At 48.9% G+C, this 16,815-nt stretch overlaps 1 protein-coding gene across 2 annotated transcripts in view; it reads left to right on the top strand.

Moving 5' to 3' along the window:
* Window positions 1–16,815, top strand: part of ATG7 (autophagy related 7) — a 220,959-nt gene that overhangs the window by 73,756 nt on the left and 130,388 nt on the right. For both annotated transcript variants that reach the window (XM_084765218.1, XM_084765217.1), the window contains exons 14-16: window positions 93–293; window positions 1,788–1,903; window positions 6,220–6,295. In XM_084765218.1, coding sequence (XP_084621344.1) covers window positions 93–293; window positions 1,788–1,903; window positions 6,220–6,295 — 393 coding nt within the window. The remainder of the gene's footprint in view (window positions 1–92; window positions 294–1,787; window positions 1,904–6,219; window positions 6,296–16,815) is intronic.

Genomic DNA, 16,815 nt, shown 5'->3' with positions numbered 1-16,815 from the left:
AAGAAAGCAATGTAAAGGTAGCCAGGTATGAGTTTAGCCTTGGCCTGAGGTGTGTTTGTCCTCACTCCCTTTTATTCCTTAAATTCTAACAGCTGGTCATCAATGCTGCCTTGGGGTTTGACACCTTTGTTGTCATGAGACACGGCCTGAAGAAACCCAAGCAGCAGGGAGCTGGGGACCTGTGCCCAAGCCACCTTGTGCCACCTGCTGACCTGGGCTCCTCGCTTTTTGCCAACATCCCTGGGTACAAGCTTGGCTGCTACTTCTGCAATGATGTGGTGGCTCCTGGAGACGTAAGTCAAGTTCCCTTTTCCTGCCCTCCCAGTGGTGTTTAAAGATTGTCTAGTAAAGAGCGTTCTCTCGTTGAGGATGGAGTGGCATTGTCCTACCATGAGCTTTGGTTGGCTCAGCCACAGTCACTGCACAAATGTGGCCATGGCTGTGTGACCCAAGCTGAGTGGGAAGCTTCTGCAAAGGCTGATCCCTTGTTGCCTTACACTCATGCTAGAAAGAGCCCCAGATCTGAGGAGACTAAAGTCTCAGGTTCTGGTCCAGGCCTTATGCTGGCTCCTCCATAAACCAGAAGGCCTAGCGTTCTCTGTGACTTTGCAGAACAGGGCAGGGCACAGGCCTGTCACACCATCTGGAAACTGAATTCCAGGAAGACAGCAAGTGTGTTCGTTTGGTTTTAAGTATATAAGTATGCCTTTTATGGTATTCAGAAGCTGCTTAGAATAAAAAAAAAATTGTCATTTGTCTGAAATTGAACTCTTTTTTTTTTTTAATTGAACTCGTGCCTCATGTATTTTATCTGATAATCTAGAGGAGGAAGCTTACCTGCCCTCCTGAGCATGCTCAGTGTTGAGCAGGTGGAATGGGAGGCAGCCAGGAGTGCCTCCAGCCTAGTGAGTCTGCAGGAACAGGCATTGCTCAGCAGTCAGAGGCAGATGTCTGTTCTGAACTGCGCTTTTCCCCTTCTGCTATTCTAAAACCCAGTGTGCTCTCTGGAGCAACTGGGTTTACCTTCCCCCGCCACAGAAAAGCTTCCATTTCCTCTTGTGTGAGGAAGGAGGCTTAATGATCTTCATCAAGTGCTAGAACATGCAGCTTGTCCTATTGGTCAGTGGTTGCCATCAAGCAGGGCTGAGCCCCCAAGCAGGACAGCCAGCCATGTCTTTTCATTACCTGGACTTTTTATAGCATCCCATAACCCAGGATTTGTCCCCATTTGGAAGGATAGGATTTGTGGGATTGACCCAGTAACAGCTTGTATGTGTGGAGCCAGGTGCTAACAAATGCTTGCCGTTTTGCAGTTAAGCCCTCGGACCACAGTCAGGGTGTCGAGGCAGTGCACAGAGCGGAGGACAGCAGGGTAGAGACTGTGGTTTCTGCCTTAGTCAGGGTCACTCTGAGCCCTTACTTCAGGGAGAATGGCAGCAAAGGGTCACCGAGTGCTCACAATTGTTCTTGTGAGTCCACCTTATCTGCCGTGAACAAGAAAGGTGATGGATTCCCCTAGAGAAGCACTGGGCGCAGAGCCACCACGAGGTCATGCCACTGCTGGCTAATGTCCCCGTCTCTGTCTCTTTCCAGTGAGCATCCTGTTCAGCATAGCCCCTCATTTAATTACATACTGTTTTGTTTATGTTGACCCTCCCAAGACAAGGTAGGGTGAGGCTGGCTGGCCTTTGTCAGCTACTTTAAAGTTTTATCATGGGGAGTTTTAGGTTCACTAGGGCTGCCTTGACTAGAATATTCTATACATGTCCATGGCTGTTTCTCTTTAGTCAACCAGAGACCGGACTCTAGACCAGCAGTGCACAGTGAGCCGTCCAGGCCTGGCCGTGATTGCAGGTGCCCTGGCTGTGGAGCTGATGGTCTCTGTCCTGCAGCATCCAGAGGGGTGAGTTGGAGCCTACAGATGAACGTATGAACTGAGCACTTGTTGGTAATGGATGACCACTGTCTCCCTCAGGCTCTCTTGGCCTCCCTCGGCCTCTTCTCCACCTTTCTGACAAACAAACAAACAAAAACCTAGTCCAATTCTTTGGCCCAAAAGGACTCATCATGTGATCCCTGGGTATGCCCTGTGCCCTCTGGGATTCTTGTGAGGATTTGGGTAGCTGATAAGGGAGAGGGAAGACTTTGGCAGGGGCGTTTGGTCTTTCACACATCACTTCTGTTAGCCTGTTGTGGTTTTCTTAGCCCTAGACATTGAGAATGTGTATGCTGTATATTCTGTGTATACTGTGTATAACATATACACTGTGGAATGTGTCACTGGCATTGGGAACTATATCAGCTGCCTGTGGTTGAGGTCTGAATCCAGGAAACTGTCCAAATAAAGTTCAAAGCCCACAAGTCCAGGGCTGGTCCAGAGGCTCAGCATATGCCACTCGGCCTCCCTCACCTGTGGACACAAGCTGCTGCTCTTCAGTATCACACCTGTGTGACAGTGCCTACTCATGGGCAAGCAAACATTCATTTTAGTAAAAAACTAAACGCCACTGGGGATTAAGACGATCTCCATCAATTTCTTTCTTTCCTTTTTTTAAAATGTATTTCTTCCTGGATGATTTCATATGTGTATATTACATGGTTATCATGATGATTACTCTCCCTGTCACCACTCCTGTCTCCTGCTTCTACCCTACAAATATCTCTCTCACACAAACACTTTTGCCTTGTTTTGTGACCCAGTGAGTTTGACCGGGGCCAGCTGTGTGGCCTTGGGTTTTGGGCTATGCACTGGAGCCTGCTGGGCTCAGCAGTAGTTCACAACCATGTACTGTGCCTTCCCCTCCCAGAACCCATCAGTTGGTGCTAGCTCAGCAGTTAGTGGGAAGGCCCCTTTGTTACTTTTCTCTAGGGAGCATTTCCACATGACTATAATATAAAACAAAAGTGTACCTTTTAACTATCGAAGGAACAAAATCCAAACAGATCATAGGTTACATCGATTTCTTCCACATGACTATAGCCTAAAACAAAACCACACCTTTTAACTATAGAATGGACCAAATCCATATGGAAGGTCATAGGTCACACCACTGTCTCTCACCCGTTGCCACATTGAAAAGGAATGTCCAGGGGCAAGTGTCATAAATAACACAGTTGTCACTATTGAAATCTAACTTTAAGTAGATTCTTGATTGGTGGCCATGTTCATCCCCCTGTTGAACCTTAGCACCTGTCTTGTCACCAGCTGCTTCTGCAGAACTGCAGCCCTCACCACAAAGCCCATGACTATCCCTAGTTCTAGCCTGGCTTCTCCAGTATGGTCATTTTCTAGTGATACCCTGGAGAGGATGAGTGCATCAGCTAGCCTTTCCTGACTTCCCAGTGTTGTCTGGAATGCACCAAGTAACCTCTTCTCTTAGGTCACCGTACCTCTCGGAGCAGGACTTCCAATGTTGCTGTGCAGGCCTAGGACCTTCCCTCTTGGTCCTGAGCATAGATCTTACCTGCTTGTTGCAGTTCTCAGTCATGGCAACGCATAGCAGGCAAAGCACAGGTCTGCCGGCTGTCTTGACTTTAGCACGCCCTTGCAGTTATTAGCTTGTGCTTTCTAAGTGCAGCTTCCCCATTCTGCAGACCCAGCACACAGCCCTCTAGGCCACTCAGTGCTGTTTCGGTTGCAGAATCCCAAGACCAGTTTCCTGTGCTTCTAACATGGAGTGCAGCCATGCTTCCCTATCACAGCAACCTTGGAAAATGGGTCAGCCACTCTCTACATGGGCCCCTTTTTGCCAACAGCTGCCATGGTGCTGCAGAAGTGTGAACTGTCCCTTTCCAGAAAAGAGCCTTTCCAGAAAACGCATCCTGTGATGTTCCTAGCAAGGAATGCTAAGGAGCCTAGCTCTTTCAGCTGGGCCTGTTGCTTCTCTTTATACATTTGTGAGAGGTCAAAGAGGAGACTAAACATGCCTGTGCTGAGTGCATGTGCTCATGTTTCCCAGAGCTATGGCAACTCATCGCTCAGTGGGCATTACAAGTTCAAGCCATCTGGCTCATTAAAGCCATTTCTGGGGGTGGGGCCAGAGGGGAGCTGGACTTGGTGACTAGGACTCACAGGGCTAGTGAGCAGCAGTGGATAAATTTGTGAGAGGTCAAAGAGGAAACTAAACATTGGCTAGATAACCAATAGTGTCCTCACATTTATTTTTGAAAATTCTTCACATATTTAAACCCCAGAAGACATTGCTACATGGTTAGTATTCATTTGGTTTTGCTAACATTTTGCACTTTTTCCTGTGTCTCTAAATCTGTGCCCCTGAGGCATTTTCTTCTGCCTGCAGAATTCCCTTAAGCATTTCAGGTTTGGTTATCTGAAAAAGTCTTTGTGTCTAAGGAGATTTCTCCTGTTTGATGGAATTCTCGACTGTCACATTCTCTCTCTCTCTCTCCCCTGCCCGCCCCCATCTTCTCCCTGTCCCCCCTCTTTGCCCTCTGGCCTGGACGTTCCATCTGCAGTGCACTTGCCCTGCCCTGTCTTCTAGAGCCACTCTGCCCACTCTCTCTCTCTTTTTTAAAGATTTATTTATTATGTAAACAGTATGCATCAAATCACATTATAAATGGTTGTGAGCCACCATGTGGTTGCTGGGAATTGAACTCATGACCTCTGGAAGAGTAATCAGTGCCCTTACCCGCTTAGCCATCTCTCCAGCCCAACTCTGTCCCACTCTCTTGTCCCCCAGCTGCACCCCGTCTGGTGTCCCTGCATCCCTCCGGTGGGTCCCCTGTAGCCTCCAGGTTCTGTCTGTCTTCCCTCGCTTCAGCTCATTATTTGCCATTGGCTCATCCTCCTGTGTGCTGATTCTTTGCCTGGCCAAGGTTAAACCCATCAAGGGTTTCAGTGTCATGGCTACACTTCAGGTCCAGACTTCCCATACAATCTTATTTCACACAGCTCTTATTCTCCACTGAAGTGATTTGGGCCTGAGGACAAACAGGTGCCCACACCTGACTGGACTATAGACACTATGGGTCATTTCTCAAAAGTTTGTGCAAGACCCTGCTCTAAGCACTTTATAATTGTTCACTGTCTAATCTCCTATCGGAGTTATTTGGGAAAAACTAGTATTCATGATTTTGTTGTTGTTATTTTTCGACAGTCTCCCTGTGTATCCCAGGCTTCCTGTGAACTCATGTAGCCCAGGTTGGCCTCATATTCATTGTGATCCTCAGTCTGCCCAGTGCCAGCATTACAAGTTCATGCCATCTCACCTGGCTCATTAATCCCATTTCTGGGGGTGGGGCCAGAGGGGAGCTGGGTTTGGTGTCTAGGACTCACAGGGCTAGTGAGCAGCAGCCAGGCTTGGCTGCCCCAGTGTTGCTGCACTCCACTTTGGAGTGCTATGTTATCTGTGCCATTTGTGGTACAGGGGAGAATTGAATTTAGTTGAATTCCAAGAAAGGCAATGCAGAAGGCCCCAACAGTATTGTGTTTGTCGTGTGACTCAGAGGGCTGCAGTGGCTAGCAGACAAGGCGTGAAGGGGAAGGAGCAGCTATGTCCGTCCCCTGCCTTCACCTCCTCTGCCATCCAAGTTTCTTGGTAGGAAGTAAAATTCATGAGAGATGACTCTATACCTTCTTGATCCTAACCCCTTGCCCACTTTGTCCTGGTAACAGGTTCTGCTGGATCATAAATGAGTATCTCCCTCCTCAGGAGGAGCCATTGCTTCTCCAGCCCAGTTGATTCCTTTTATTCTTCCTTCCTCCATGTTTATGGCAGGTTAGAGAAAGGTGTGGGGACACACACCCCACTCCCAGCTGGAGGACAGCCCAAGCCAGGAGTTAAGGCTGGTTGCCATTCACAGTATAGTGAGAGCTTGTGAAAGGATGGAGTAGGAAGGGGAGGGAGGGAAGGAAGGAGGGGGAGAGAGGCAAGCCTTGCACTTAGCAGTTTATCTCGCTCGCCCCTGATGTAGCCGTTCTCCTCCTGTTCACAGCTGATGGACCCAAAGCACAGAGGAGAAGTCAGCCACTTGGCACTCTTCACAAGCTTGCTCTCATTGTTCCTACTCTGGGGCGCCCACTTTCTTTTTAATGACTGCCTTTCTCTCCCTCCCATGGAAATGAGTTTCCCGCTAGCTAATGAAGCCCAGAAAAGGGCATTTGGTTCTCCTAACTCTTTCCAGTACCCCCAGATGTTCTCTCATGTGCTCCCCAATGAACACTCGGGAGCTGAGAGCCTTTCTGCTTCCCTCTTGCAGGGGCTACGCCATCGCCAGCAGCAGTGATGACCGCATGAATGAACCACCCACCTCCCTAGGGCTTGTGCCTCACCAGGTGAGTGAGTCGGAAATAAAGTTGTGGTCCTGCCCCAGTGCTCTAGTGGAGGGGAAGGTGGAGCCCCTCACCCTTCCGCCAGCACAACTCCTGCAACTGGGGCCTCAGAGGGCCCTTAGGACCTGGAGAATGTTGGGTTCTGGGAACACTGTGGGAGGAAATGGAACCATGGGACTTCCTCACCTTCGTGTGCTGAGGCTGCTCACCAGGCTCTCCCATGCAGTGGAAAAAGAAGTGGTGGGCCTTGGGACAGCCAGGCATTGTCCAGCCAGGTTCAGTCTCAGCCCTGCTTTGTGCAGCTTTCCGTGGCCCAGTGTCAGAACTTCTCAGGTCCTTGTTTTCCTGTCGACAAATCACGCTGAGCTCCCTGGTAGGCATGGAGACCAGGCTGGTAGATGCCAGCCCAGCAGGCTGGAGTGTGGATTAGCTGGCTAGCCTTCAGTGCCCAGTGCCCGGCAGGAAGCCTTTCTGGGCAAGCACGGGCAGACTGCTAGCCACGTCACCCAGAAGCAGGGCCTTTTCACAACACAGCTTACAGGATCCATGCTTGAGCCTGTGGGATGAGCCTGGCAGGCCCTGGTCTCTCAGTCTGTATGCTGTCTTTCAGGGAAATGAGGGCAGTTTTAGTGTCACATTTGAGGAGCTCTTCTCCATAGTCCCATGCATCCCAACACATAACTGGGAGGTGTCCCTTCAGTGCAGATCCTGCCTGACAGATTTATTTGTTTGGACCTGGGATGAAACCAGGGCATCGTGTACACCAAGCAAGCGCCTAGTCACCGATAGTCACCCAGCCCCTGTACCTGTTTGAATCAGGAAAGTAGGTGCTTTAGCAACAACCCAAGAATACCTATGTCAGCTTTGGAAACTGGAACCCCAGGAAAGGTGGCTTCCTCTCAACCCCCGCCCCCAAGTGTGGCATTTGAATGGCCTGAGCATGGCAGGCTTTTTCCATAGACGCAATCCCAGCAGACCAGCAACCCGGTATTCACCCCTCCCTCACCACACACAAGGTTGCTGACCTTTGGGCTGCCCTGGGCTGCCCTCATCTGCATCTTCTCCAGGTCATCCTGTCTGCCTCTTTTCCTGCCCTGGAGCCGGGTCCTCATCTCTCTTTCAAATTTCATGCTGAGAAGAAGCTTAGTTAAATTTTCAGTCATGTCCTTGCACTGGTTTCTTCCTTTAAGTTAAATTGCAGCCTCTGTTGCTTTCTCAGTGCTGAGGCCAGGGGGCAAAAACCCTCCCTAGAGGGCTGCCTGTGCTGAGTGCATGTGCCCATGTTTCCCAGAGCTATGGCAACTCATCGTTCAGTGGGCATTCATCCCCAAGGAGCGAGCCTGGCAATTGCCTGCCATTCACCAAGCCTTCCAGCTTTCCCTCCCTTGCAGTTGTCTGAAGGGTTATTTTAGTTGTTGGCCATCTCTTCACTTGGCCTTTCAAAGTCTGAAGAATAATGCCACCGTATATGGTAAAAGCTCTGTGTGTGTGTGTGTGTGTGTGTGTGTGTGTGTGTGTGTGTTGCTTTCTTATTTCAAGTTTTAAGCGTTTATTTTTAGCTACATTCTAAAAAGGAAAGCAGAGGAAGAACTTTAAAATTAATCAGAGTTGTTCAGTTTCCATTTAAACAAAAAAAAATTTCTTTTTCTCAAGTGGAGAGGACTCTATTTGTGTAACTGTGTTTTGATTAGGGAGCTGGGCCTGGTAGCAGACTCCGCATCCTTCCTCCTTCTCCTCCCCCTCTTACCCTTCCTTCCCTTCTTCCCCTCCTTTTCTCCTCCCCCCTCCTACTCTTCCTCTCCTCTCCTCCTCCCTCCTCTAGAGACAAATGGTTTCCTGTTGGAGGAGAGCTGGCTGAGTCCCTTTGTGTATCTTGCTTGTAAAGAATGACCTGTGAGGTTCTGGCTCATTTTCTCAGTGCCCCAAGGAGAGTGCTTATTAATGTGATCCTGTGGCGTGAGATGCCTGGAAAGCCCCCACCCCACCCTCAGCACCTTCCAAGAATCATTGGGTAATGGTGGAGAACATTCCTTGACTTCTCTGCTGTCCTGAATTGGACCTGAGAGGCCACCAGCTTGCTCTGTCCCTCCCTGTGGGTCCACAAACAAATTGGCCCCATTCAGATATTTTCGAGGGACACTGAGCAGCTTGATTAGTCCTCTACTGAAATCAGCTTAACGTGATAGCTGAAGAAACTTGGCGCAGGACTTGAGAACCGTGAAAAACCACTTGATGTGAGAGGCAGGCTCTTTGGGTGGCTTTTTTTTTTTTTTTTAATGTTTAGTTCTTTTAGTCTCTGGCCCAATACACTGGGGTAGATACGACAAGTAGGCGGCAAGTAAAGCTGCTTTGTCTTTGAAGAGAGTGATTTTTTTCTTCCTCAAAAAATGGATTGTATTAGTGTATAAAGCACATCCAGATAATGACCCAAAGCACTCACAAAATGAAAGTACACACACACACACACACACAGACACACACACACACACACACACACACACACACACCAATGTGCATATGAGCATCTCTCCTGATACCCTTGCCAACAGAGAGACCTTCTCCTGACTCACAGGAGGCTTTTGTCATACTTTGAACTTTCTGGAAACAGATTGGTATAGTGTGTGCTTTTTGGTCAGTGTTTTTTGGCAGACAACTTTTCCATCCCCTCCACTTCCTACCAATCTGCATCTTTTATTAAGAGAATGATAGCCAGGCATGATGGCACCGCTTAAAATCCCAGTGATTGGGGGGGGGGGGGCAGGTGAGTTGTTCAAGGTTCTTGGGGCACATAGTAGGTGGGAGGGGTGGCTCAGTGAATAAAACACTTGTCGCATAAGCCCCAGAGCCAGACTTCATATTCCTAGTACAATGATTAAGGAAGACACTGAATGTCAACGTCTGTTTCCACTCAGAGTCTTGCACAAACATGTATGTACACCTGCACACATGTGCATCACACACTCTGAAAAAATAAGAGGTAAGAATGGAAGTTTAGCTGTGTTCGTTACTCTTCCATCTTGATGAGCAAATATCTGCCAGAAGCAAGTTAAGAGAAGGCTTTGTTTTAGATCACAGTCCAATACAGTGAAGAGGCTGTGGCCACAGGAGCATGAGGCCACAGGCCACCTTGTGTCCACAGTTAGGAAGCAGAGAGAGACTGTGGGGTTCCTTGCAGGCCAGGCCTCACAGCCAGCAAGGAAGCATCCACTTGAGGTGAGGAATGAAACTCAGTTGAGCGCCGTTTTAACAGGCTTTGAGTTAAAAGCTTCCAGAGTCTGACCTTGTAGTTTATTGTTCTTGCTCACTTAAACACAATAAAACTTTGGGGAAAAGTCTCCATGTGACAGTTACTGCAGCAAAGCTTCAGGGATGGCTGCATCGAAACTCCCTTGTGAAGTACGAATCTATAGCAAAGTGCCTGTGACCTTTATGATAAGAGCGAGTTTTATTGACTGAGAAGAGCAGAGCTCAGTAAGGGTCTAGGAGGAAGGGTTTGTAATAAGCAAGATGGGTTCTAGTCACTGAAAGACAAAGCTCAGGATTAGGGCCTAAACAGTGCTCAGGACTTGGGGGGATTCAGGTGAAGCCTGGCTCCACAGAACATCAAAAGATGACCAGATTGTTAGAGCACTCCAGCCTTCTAGGTGAAAAGGTATCATATCCTTTCCTTGAAGAAACAAACAAAACCAGTGAGTTGAATAATTCTGGTTCCTCCAGTGCTTTCTCTAAGTCCTGTCTCTTACAAGAGGTGAATGCTGGTGTTTGGCTTACCCCCTCTTTTTCCTTTTTCCTTTGTCTAGGACTCCAGCCCTTGGGAGGGTGCTGCCCTCGTTCAAAATGGGTCTTCCTTCCTCAGTTAGACTACTCTAGAAACTCCCTCATGGCATGCCCAGAGGTGTGTCTCCTAGGTGACTCCAAGTCCAGCCACACTGACCATGACAGTTGGCCATGGTAGTTGTCTTTTCCTGGCTCCTAGGTGATGGCTGAGCTCTACAAGGCTTTGACAGAGGCCCATTCAGGCTTTATAAAATGTGTAGGACTCTCCTGACACACAAGAAAGTTGATCTGTAGGTCCCTGAAAGAGCCTGACTGACAGAACTTAGATGCCTGTAATCTGACAACCTTTGCCCAAATGCCTCAGAAAGATCCTGCAGCGAAAGGACCCCAAACATCCAGACCGTGTTTCATCTTGTGGACTAAGCAGCTAGTGTTTCTGTCTTTGAGGAGTATACTCCAAACTCTGAAGTACAGGGGTGCAGAAGCCCCTGAGCACATGCGCCTAGCTGTGTGTGCCCTTCCTCCAGGTCTGCATTTGGAAGTTCATGGTTCTCTGGGGTTCTTGAGTTCTTCCTTTTTCCTCTTTGCAGAAAATCAAAAGTAGAGCAGGGAACTAGCAAAGGCTGGCCTTGGGAGTCCTCTGAGTGAGGTAAGGGAGAGAGGGAGCCCAAAGCTTCAGCCACTGGTTTTGCACATCCACTCAGGCTTTTGGTGCCCCTCTCTCAGTCTTCAGCCTCCTATTTTTTTTTTAAGGTTTATTTTTATTACTCTAACTATGTGTATTTGTGTGTAGTGGGTCATATATGCCCATGAATGCAAGTTCCCACAGAGGTCAGAGTGTCAGATGCCCCTGGAGCTGGGGTTACAGTTGTAAGCAGCTTGCTGTGAGTGCTGGGACCCAAACTTCTGTCCTCACGAAGAGCAGTATGTGTTCTTAACCACTGAGCCATCTTTCTGCGCCCAGGCCTTCTAGTTTCTAATAAGGTCTCTTTTTTTGGGGGGTGGGGGGGGGCTCAAGGATCTTCAACCCTGATGCCCAGGGAGATGAACTGCTGCTTAGAGGAAGTTGAGCAAGAAGGCATTGCCTGAGGTGTAGCCTAGGAAAAAGCTTCCTTCATCTCCCTCCACTCAGGTTCTGTGGCCCTCAGCTAGGTGGTGACAGGAAAATTGTGTCTGCTGCTGTTGTTTGTGACATGGTCACGCTGTCCATCTTCTTCATCCAACCAGCCAAGCAGGTGCTTCTGGAACACAGACTGTGCAGAGCACCTTGGGATCAGAGCCAGCAAGGACGTGCTTGCTCTTGCTACGGCCTAAGGTAGTAGGCACAAGCCAGGCCATGCAGTCGTGGTAGGATCTCCATGCAGAGGGAGGACCTGAAAGCTAGGAGGGTCTGACCACACTCTCATGCTGTCTGCCTTCCCCTTGGGCAAGTGTCTCATCTCCTCTGAACCTGATGTTTTCTGGCTATAAATGAGGATAGCCTAATAACAGGCCCCAAAAATCACATATAGATTGTCTTTATTAGGCACTAGCAGAGTTCTGGGTACAGGAGACACTTACCCATGCTGGCTTTCTTTCTCTTTCCACTTTTTATTAAAATGGAAGTTTGTTTACCCTCTAAACAGGAAATTAGAAAGAATCATCAAACTCAGGAAACAACGCTCGCTACGTCTCGAGAGTTAGCTGCATCCTGCAATACTTCTCTGAGGATGATGCTGGCTGCCTTCCAGCTTAGCTCTTTGGTCCCTCTGTGGCTCCAGTTCAATAATGAGAGGCAGCCAGTGATGGGAACGGAAGCTGTTATCTGAAACAAAGACCTCTGTAGTGTGCCTGGGGCTCACTGTTGCTAAACTCCATCTTGGCACAGACTGTGATTAAGATTCTTTTCAGCATCCAGGATTGATCTGGAGTTGGGAACACGTTTTTATGCATGCAAACTCCAAGCTCTAGCAACCTTGCCAAACCTGTAGGGAGCTGCAACAGCCAAGCAGTGGGGCTCCGGAGGGGGGCTGCAGGACACCTTTGGTGTAGTGGATCTTAGCTTTCCCTTTAGGTGATCTGATCTTGGCACCAAAGTTAGTTTTACTGAGCACAGGTGGAAACACGGCCAGGACAGTGGTCAGAGAGAAAGCCCCCCTCCTGTCCTAGCCTATTTATTTTGTATCCAACTGGGCAAATTCACTGAAAATAATTGAATTCACCTGAAAGATGTTACACCATCTGCGTTTTTTTGTTTTACAGCGCGTTTGAGTTCCTCCCTCTTTCCCTCTCTCCCCTCCCTTCCTCCCTCTCTCCCCTCCCTCCCTCCTTCTCTCCTTTTCTCCCTCCCCTCCTCCTCTGTGCATTGTAGCTTTTCCACCAGGCTCTAGAGCCAAAATAAACCAGAACAGAATCTTGGCTTTTCTCTTTGGTGCTTGTGAGGCTGCTCCATCTCTGAGTCTTGGTTATCTTATCTGGAAAGTGCTGGAAGGCAGCCGAATGGCAGTGACACCAAAATGAGCTGCCATGGGACTGGCGAAAAGACTCAGCATGTAGACCTGACAGGTGCCTGTGCACGGGAATGCCCTGCACCCTCACCCGGCATGACAAGGGTAAGCCTGCCACCGCATGATGAGCAGACTAAGTATGAAGAGCTCTGGCGTAAAACTGGAGTCATTTTTTTAGCTAAAATGACAACCCAATCCAGGGATCCATCCTTGCTCTGCCATCGGACACCTCTCTCTGATCCCTTGCACAGCCAAGAGCCACCACCGGAAACCTCCAGGGACATGGTCATTGGAGTTGCAACACCCTGAGCTAGGAAAAGCGGCTTTGTGGTGGCACTGCTTCCGAGGATGGTCACACTCCTCGGGTGGCAGAAAGTCATGCCCACCCCGTGAACTAACCTCTGACATTTGTTTTTGCTTGGGGCATTTTCTGCAGGCCCTCGTATGTCTGATGAAGTGTGACCTCACTGCACACGCAGAGTGCTGAGACAGCCACAGGGCTGCCAACCCTCCCCTCTCCCTTCCCACACCCGCACAACCCCATCCCCCACCCCCGCCATAGCCCTGCGTCTCACCTCACACGCTGTATGTGAATACTGCAGAGCTTGTCCATAACTTTGAACTCTTACACACAACCAACTGTGTGACATGTGGTGGAGAAAGTGTTTTTCATCAGGCAGCTCATCCCTGTCATCCCAAAGGCCAGCCTGGGCTACAGAGTGAATCCCTGCCTCAAAATAAACTAACATTGGTGGCATGAATTTGTACATGCAAAAAAAATTTTTTTAGACCTTTCATAGCATGAATAAAGATTAGCCATGGGGCTGGTGAGATGGCCACAGGTGGGAGCCTGTGGCCTATGATCTCTCTCTCTCTCTCTCTCTCTCTGTGTGTGTGTGTGTGTGTGTGTGTGTGTGTGTGTGTGTCCTTTCCTTTTCCAGCTCTCCTTTTCAGCCCCTAAACTAGGTCTGTTCTCTCCCCTTCCACCAGCTCTGCTCCCCACCTCTCCTCATAAATGCAGCAGAGAGCACTCCCACAGAACAGAAATGAAGACAGAAGCTAGTGAGCCAGCACAGAATGGAGACACAGCTGTGTAGCCACTCTCAACAGCGTTTTAAATAGAACTGTGTTGAATCTGATTGCTTTAAAAGAACTCAGTAAGAAAGTGACTTAGGTGTGTGTGAGGCACACTGAACATACATCCAGCTTTTTTATTTTATTTATTTATCTATTTGCTTGTTTGTTTATTTGTGTGCGTGCATGGGTGTGAATGTGAGCCATGGCATGCGTATGGTGGTCAGCGGCAAGTGTGTAGGAGTCAGTTCTCTCCTACCACGTTGATCCCAGGAACCCAACGCAGGTCATCAGGCTTGGCAGCCAGTGTACCTGCTGCTGAGCCATGTCACGGGGCCCGAGTTTGCATTTAAAACTGGACCTCATGGAGCTCATGAGGACCTCAATAGTGTCCTTTGTGACTTGCACTTGAGGTCCTTTCAGCCACATTGGTGGCTTCTCCTGGTTCCTGATTAGCCGACTTTCCACCCTGAATTTGCCTCTCTTTCTAGTTTGTGAAATGGCCACCACATGCCTTAGAGGCAGAAACTAAAAGTCACATGTTCAAAGGTTTCCAAAGAGTCGGTCATACTCTTTTGACTTAACACTTGTGCCAGGTAGTTTCATGTAAACTTGACACAAGCTAAAGTCATTTGAGAAGAGGGAACCTTAATTAAGAAAATGCCTCCATATGACTGGGCTATACACAAACCTGTAGGACATTTTCTTAATTAATGATTGATGAGAGAGGGCCCAGCCCATTGTGGGTGGTGCACTCCCTGGGCTGGTGGTCCTGGGCTCCACAAGAAAGCAGGCTGAGCAAGCTGCAGGGAGCAATCCAGTTAGCAGCACTCCTGCATCAGCTCCTGCCTCCAGGTCTGTGCCCTGCTTGGGTTCCTGTCCTCACTGCATTTGATGATGAAGTGTGATGTGGATGTGTGAGCGAAATGAACCCTTTCCTCCCCAGCTTGCTTTTGGTCACAGTGTCTCATCACAGAAATAGTAACCCTGACTAAGACAAGGCTCTTTTGCTCTGGCACTGAAAAGCCCTCTGGAAATGGCCTGTGGGCATTCTCAAGATTAGGTGTTCGGAGGTGAGACTACACTTCCCATCAGGCTGTTGGTTGCAGCACAGGAAACTGGACTGCATCAGGCTTTGTGTTCATCTGGATTTAGGTATTCGGTCAAAATGGCTATGAGTGAAGAGAGTTAAATTGAAAACAAACCCACAGCATGGCTGTGCGTGCCTGTAACCCTCACGTAACAGAGACAAGCAGAACCCGAGAGCTTGCTGTTGTGGTTGGAGGGTGATGTGAGACACCTGATCTCCTCTGGCATCTGCATGCCCGTATATAAGCATGGGCACTGCAGGGGCGGGGGCGCTATTTAAATGAGGTGATGGAAGTTATCAGGAGAGGCTGTGCTCAGCAAGGCTGAAACCCTCTATTCAGTCCCGAGCACTAAATAGGGAAAGAAAAGAAAAATTGTGAGGAGACATAAAAGACAAAAGCTGTTACCTGAAAAGAGGGTGCCAGGGAGCCAGGTGCCGTCTGGGTTCTGAAGGTCCACAAGTGTGCCTGGTTGGTTTTTGTCAACTTCACACCAGCCCAAGACATATGTGAGGAGAAAGGATGACAGTTGAGGAAAAGTCTCCATGAGATTGCCTGGTGGGCAAGCCTGTAGGGCATTTTCTTGATTGAGGATTGGTATGGAAGGACCCAGCCTACTGTGGGTGGTGCCATCTCATGGGCAGGTGGCTTTGGGTTGAAGGGCTGGAGAGATGGCTCAGAGGTTAAGAGCACCATCTGGTCTTCCAAAGGTCCCGAGTTCAATTCCCACCAACCACATGGTGGCTCACAACCATCTATAATGAGATCTGGTGCCCTCTTCTGGCATGTAGGTAGGTCTACACACAGGCAAAACACTGTATACATAATAAATAAATTATTTTTTTAAAAAAAGTCCAGCTGAGCAAGCCTTGCTGAGAAGCATCCTCCATGGTTTCTGCTTCAGTGCCTGCCTCCAGGTCTCTCCCTGAGTGCCTGCCATGACTTCCTTTGGTGATATGGGACTATGAACTGAAATAAACCCTTTCCTCCCCCAATATATTTTGGTCCTGGTGTTTCTTACAGCAGGAAACTAACTGAGATGCCTACCTTTGCCCATAGTGTCCATGACAGCAGTAGGGCTCTGAGACAGGACCTTTTTGAAATGGAGCTTTAGGCTTCCTGCTTACCACGCCAGGCTGCTTCGCCTATGTTTCATTAACTTAAAACAGGAAGTTCTGGCGTCAATTAAATGGACTTTCAAGAAGATTTGTGTTGTCTTGCTTACAGCAGATGCTGGCTTCTGTGGAAACCAGCTAAGGGTTTTACCATTGCAAGTTGTACATTGCAAGTTGTACATATGTACATACATACAAGAGGCTGCAACTCCCCATCGCCACCCAGCCATGGTGGGTGGAGCTCACAAGCTACGTGGTGGATTTACTGGTTGCAATCAGATGTTTCTGCTCCAGGTGGAGCTGTTTCCCCATCAATGGTGTGATTGCACCATTTTTATGTTTGTGGGGTCTGCATTCGGCAGCTAGTCACTGAGCCTACCTTTAGTCTCTGCCTTCTGTTATCCCAAGTTGACTGCCCTTGAGAAGCCAGTGTAGAGCTGTGGATTGCATGCTTACCCCTGGCCTCTGTCTTTCCATAGGAGAAGCAAGGCAGAGCAGCCTAAATGCCGGAGTTTTGTTCTGTTCTGTGATGCTGGGGTGGAACCCCGGCCTTCTACATGCCAGACAAGTGCCCTGCCCCTCTGCTACACCCTGGCTCGCAGACATTTCTTAAAGCAGTGCTTTACATGGAGCCCAGGCTTGCCTTAGACTTACCGTGTAGCCAAGGATGACTTTGGACTCCAGATCCTCCTGCCTCCACCTCCTTGGTGCTGGGATCTGAGGTGTGCACCACCAAGCCTGGTTTTATGCCATGCTGGTGATGGGACCTAGGGTCTGGGGCATCTAGCCGAGGATTCTGCCAACTGAGCCACACCCCATCCCTGAGCAGTGCTCTGGATCTCCCACCTTGCTTTTCATGTTTTTAAGTAAACTCGCTTTTAGGCCTTAAATATAGTTCTCTCCCAAACCTATTATAGTTCCGGGGGTGGGGTGGGGTGCTTACATTCACAAAATTGCCTGTGTGGGGACCCCTGATAACCATT

This window comes from Acomys minous, assembly GCF_964271855.1.
Source record: "Acomys minous genome assembly, chromosome: 17".
In the NCBI taxonomy this organism is placed as follows: domain Eukaryota; kingdom Metazoa; phylum Chordata; class Mammalia; order Rodentia; family Muridae; genus Acomys; species Acomys minous.
The sequence above is the reverse complement of the archived record's forward strand: the minus strand, read 5'-3'. Positions and strand labels throughout refer to the sequence as shown.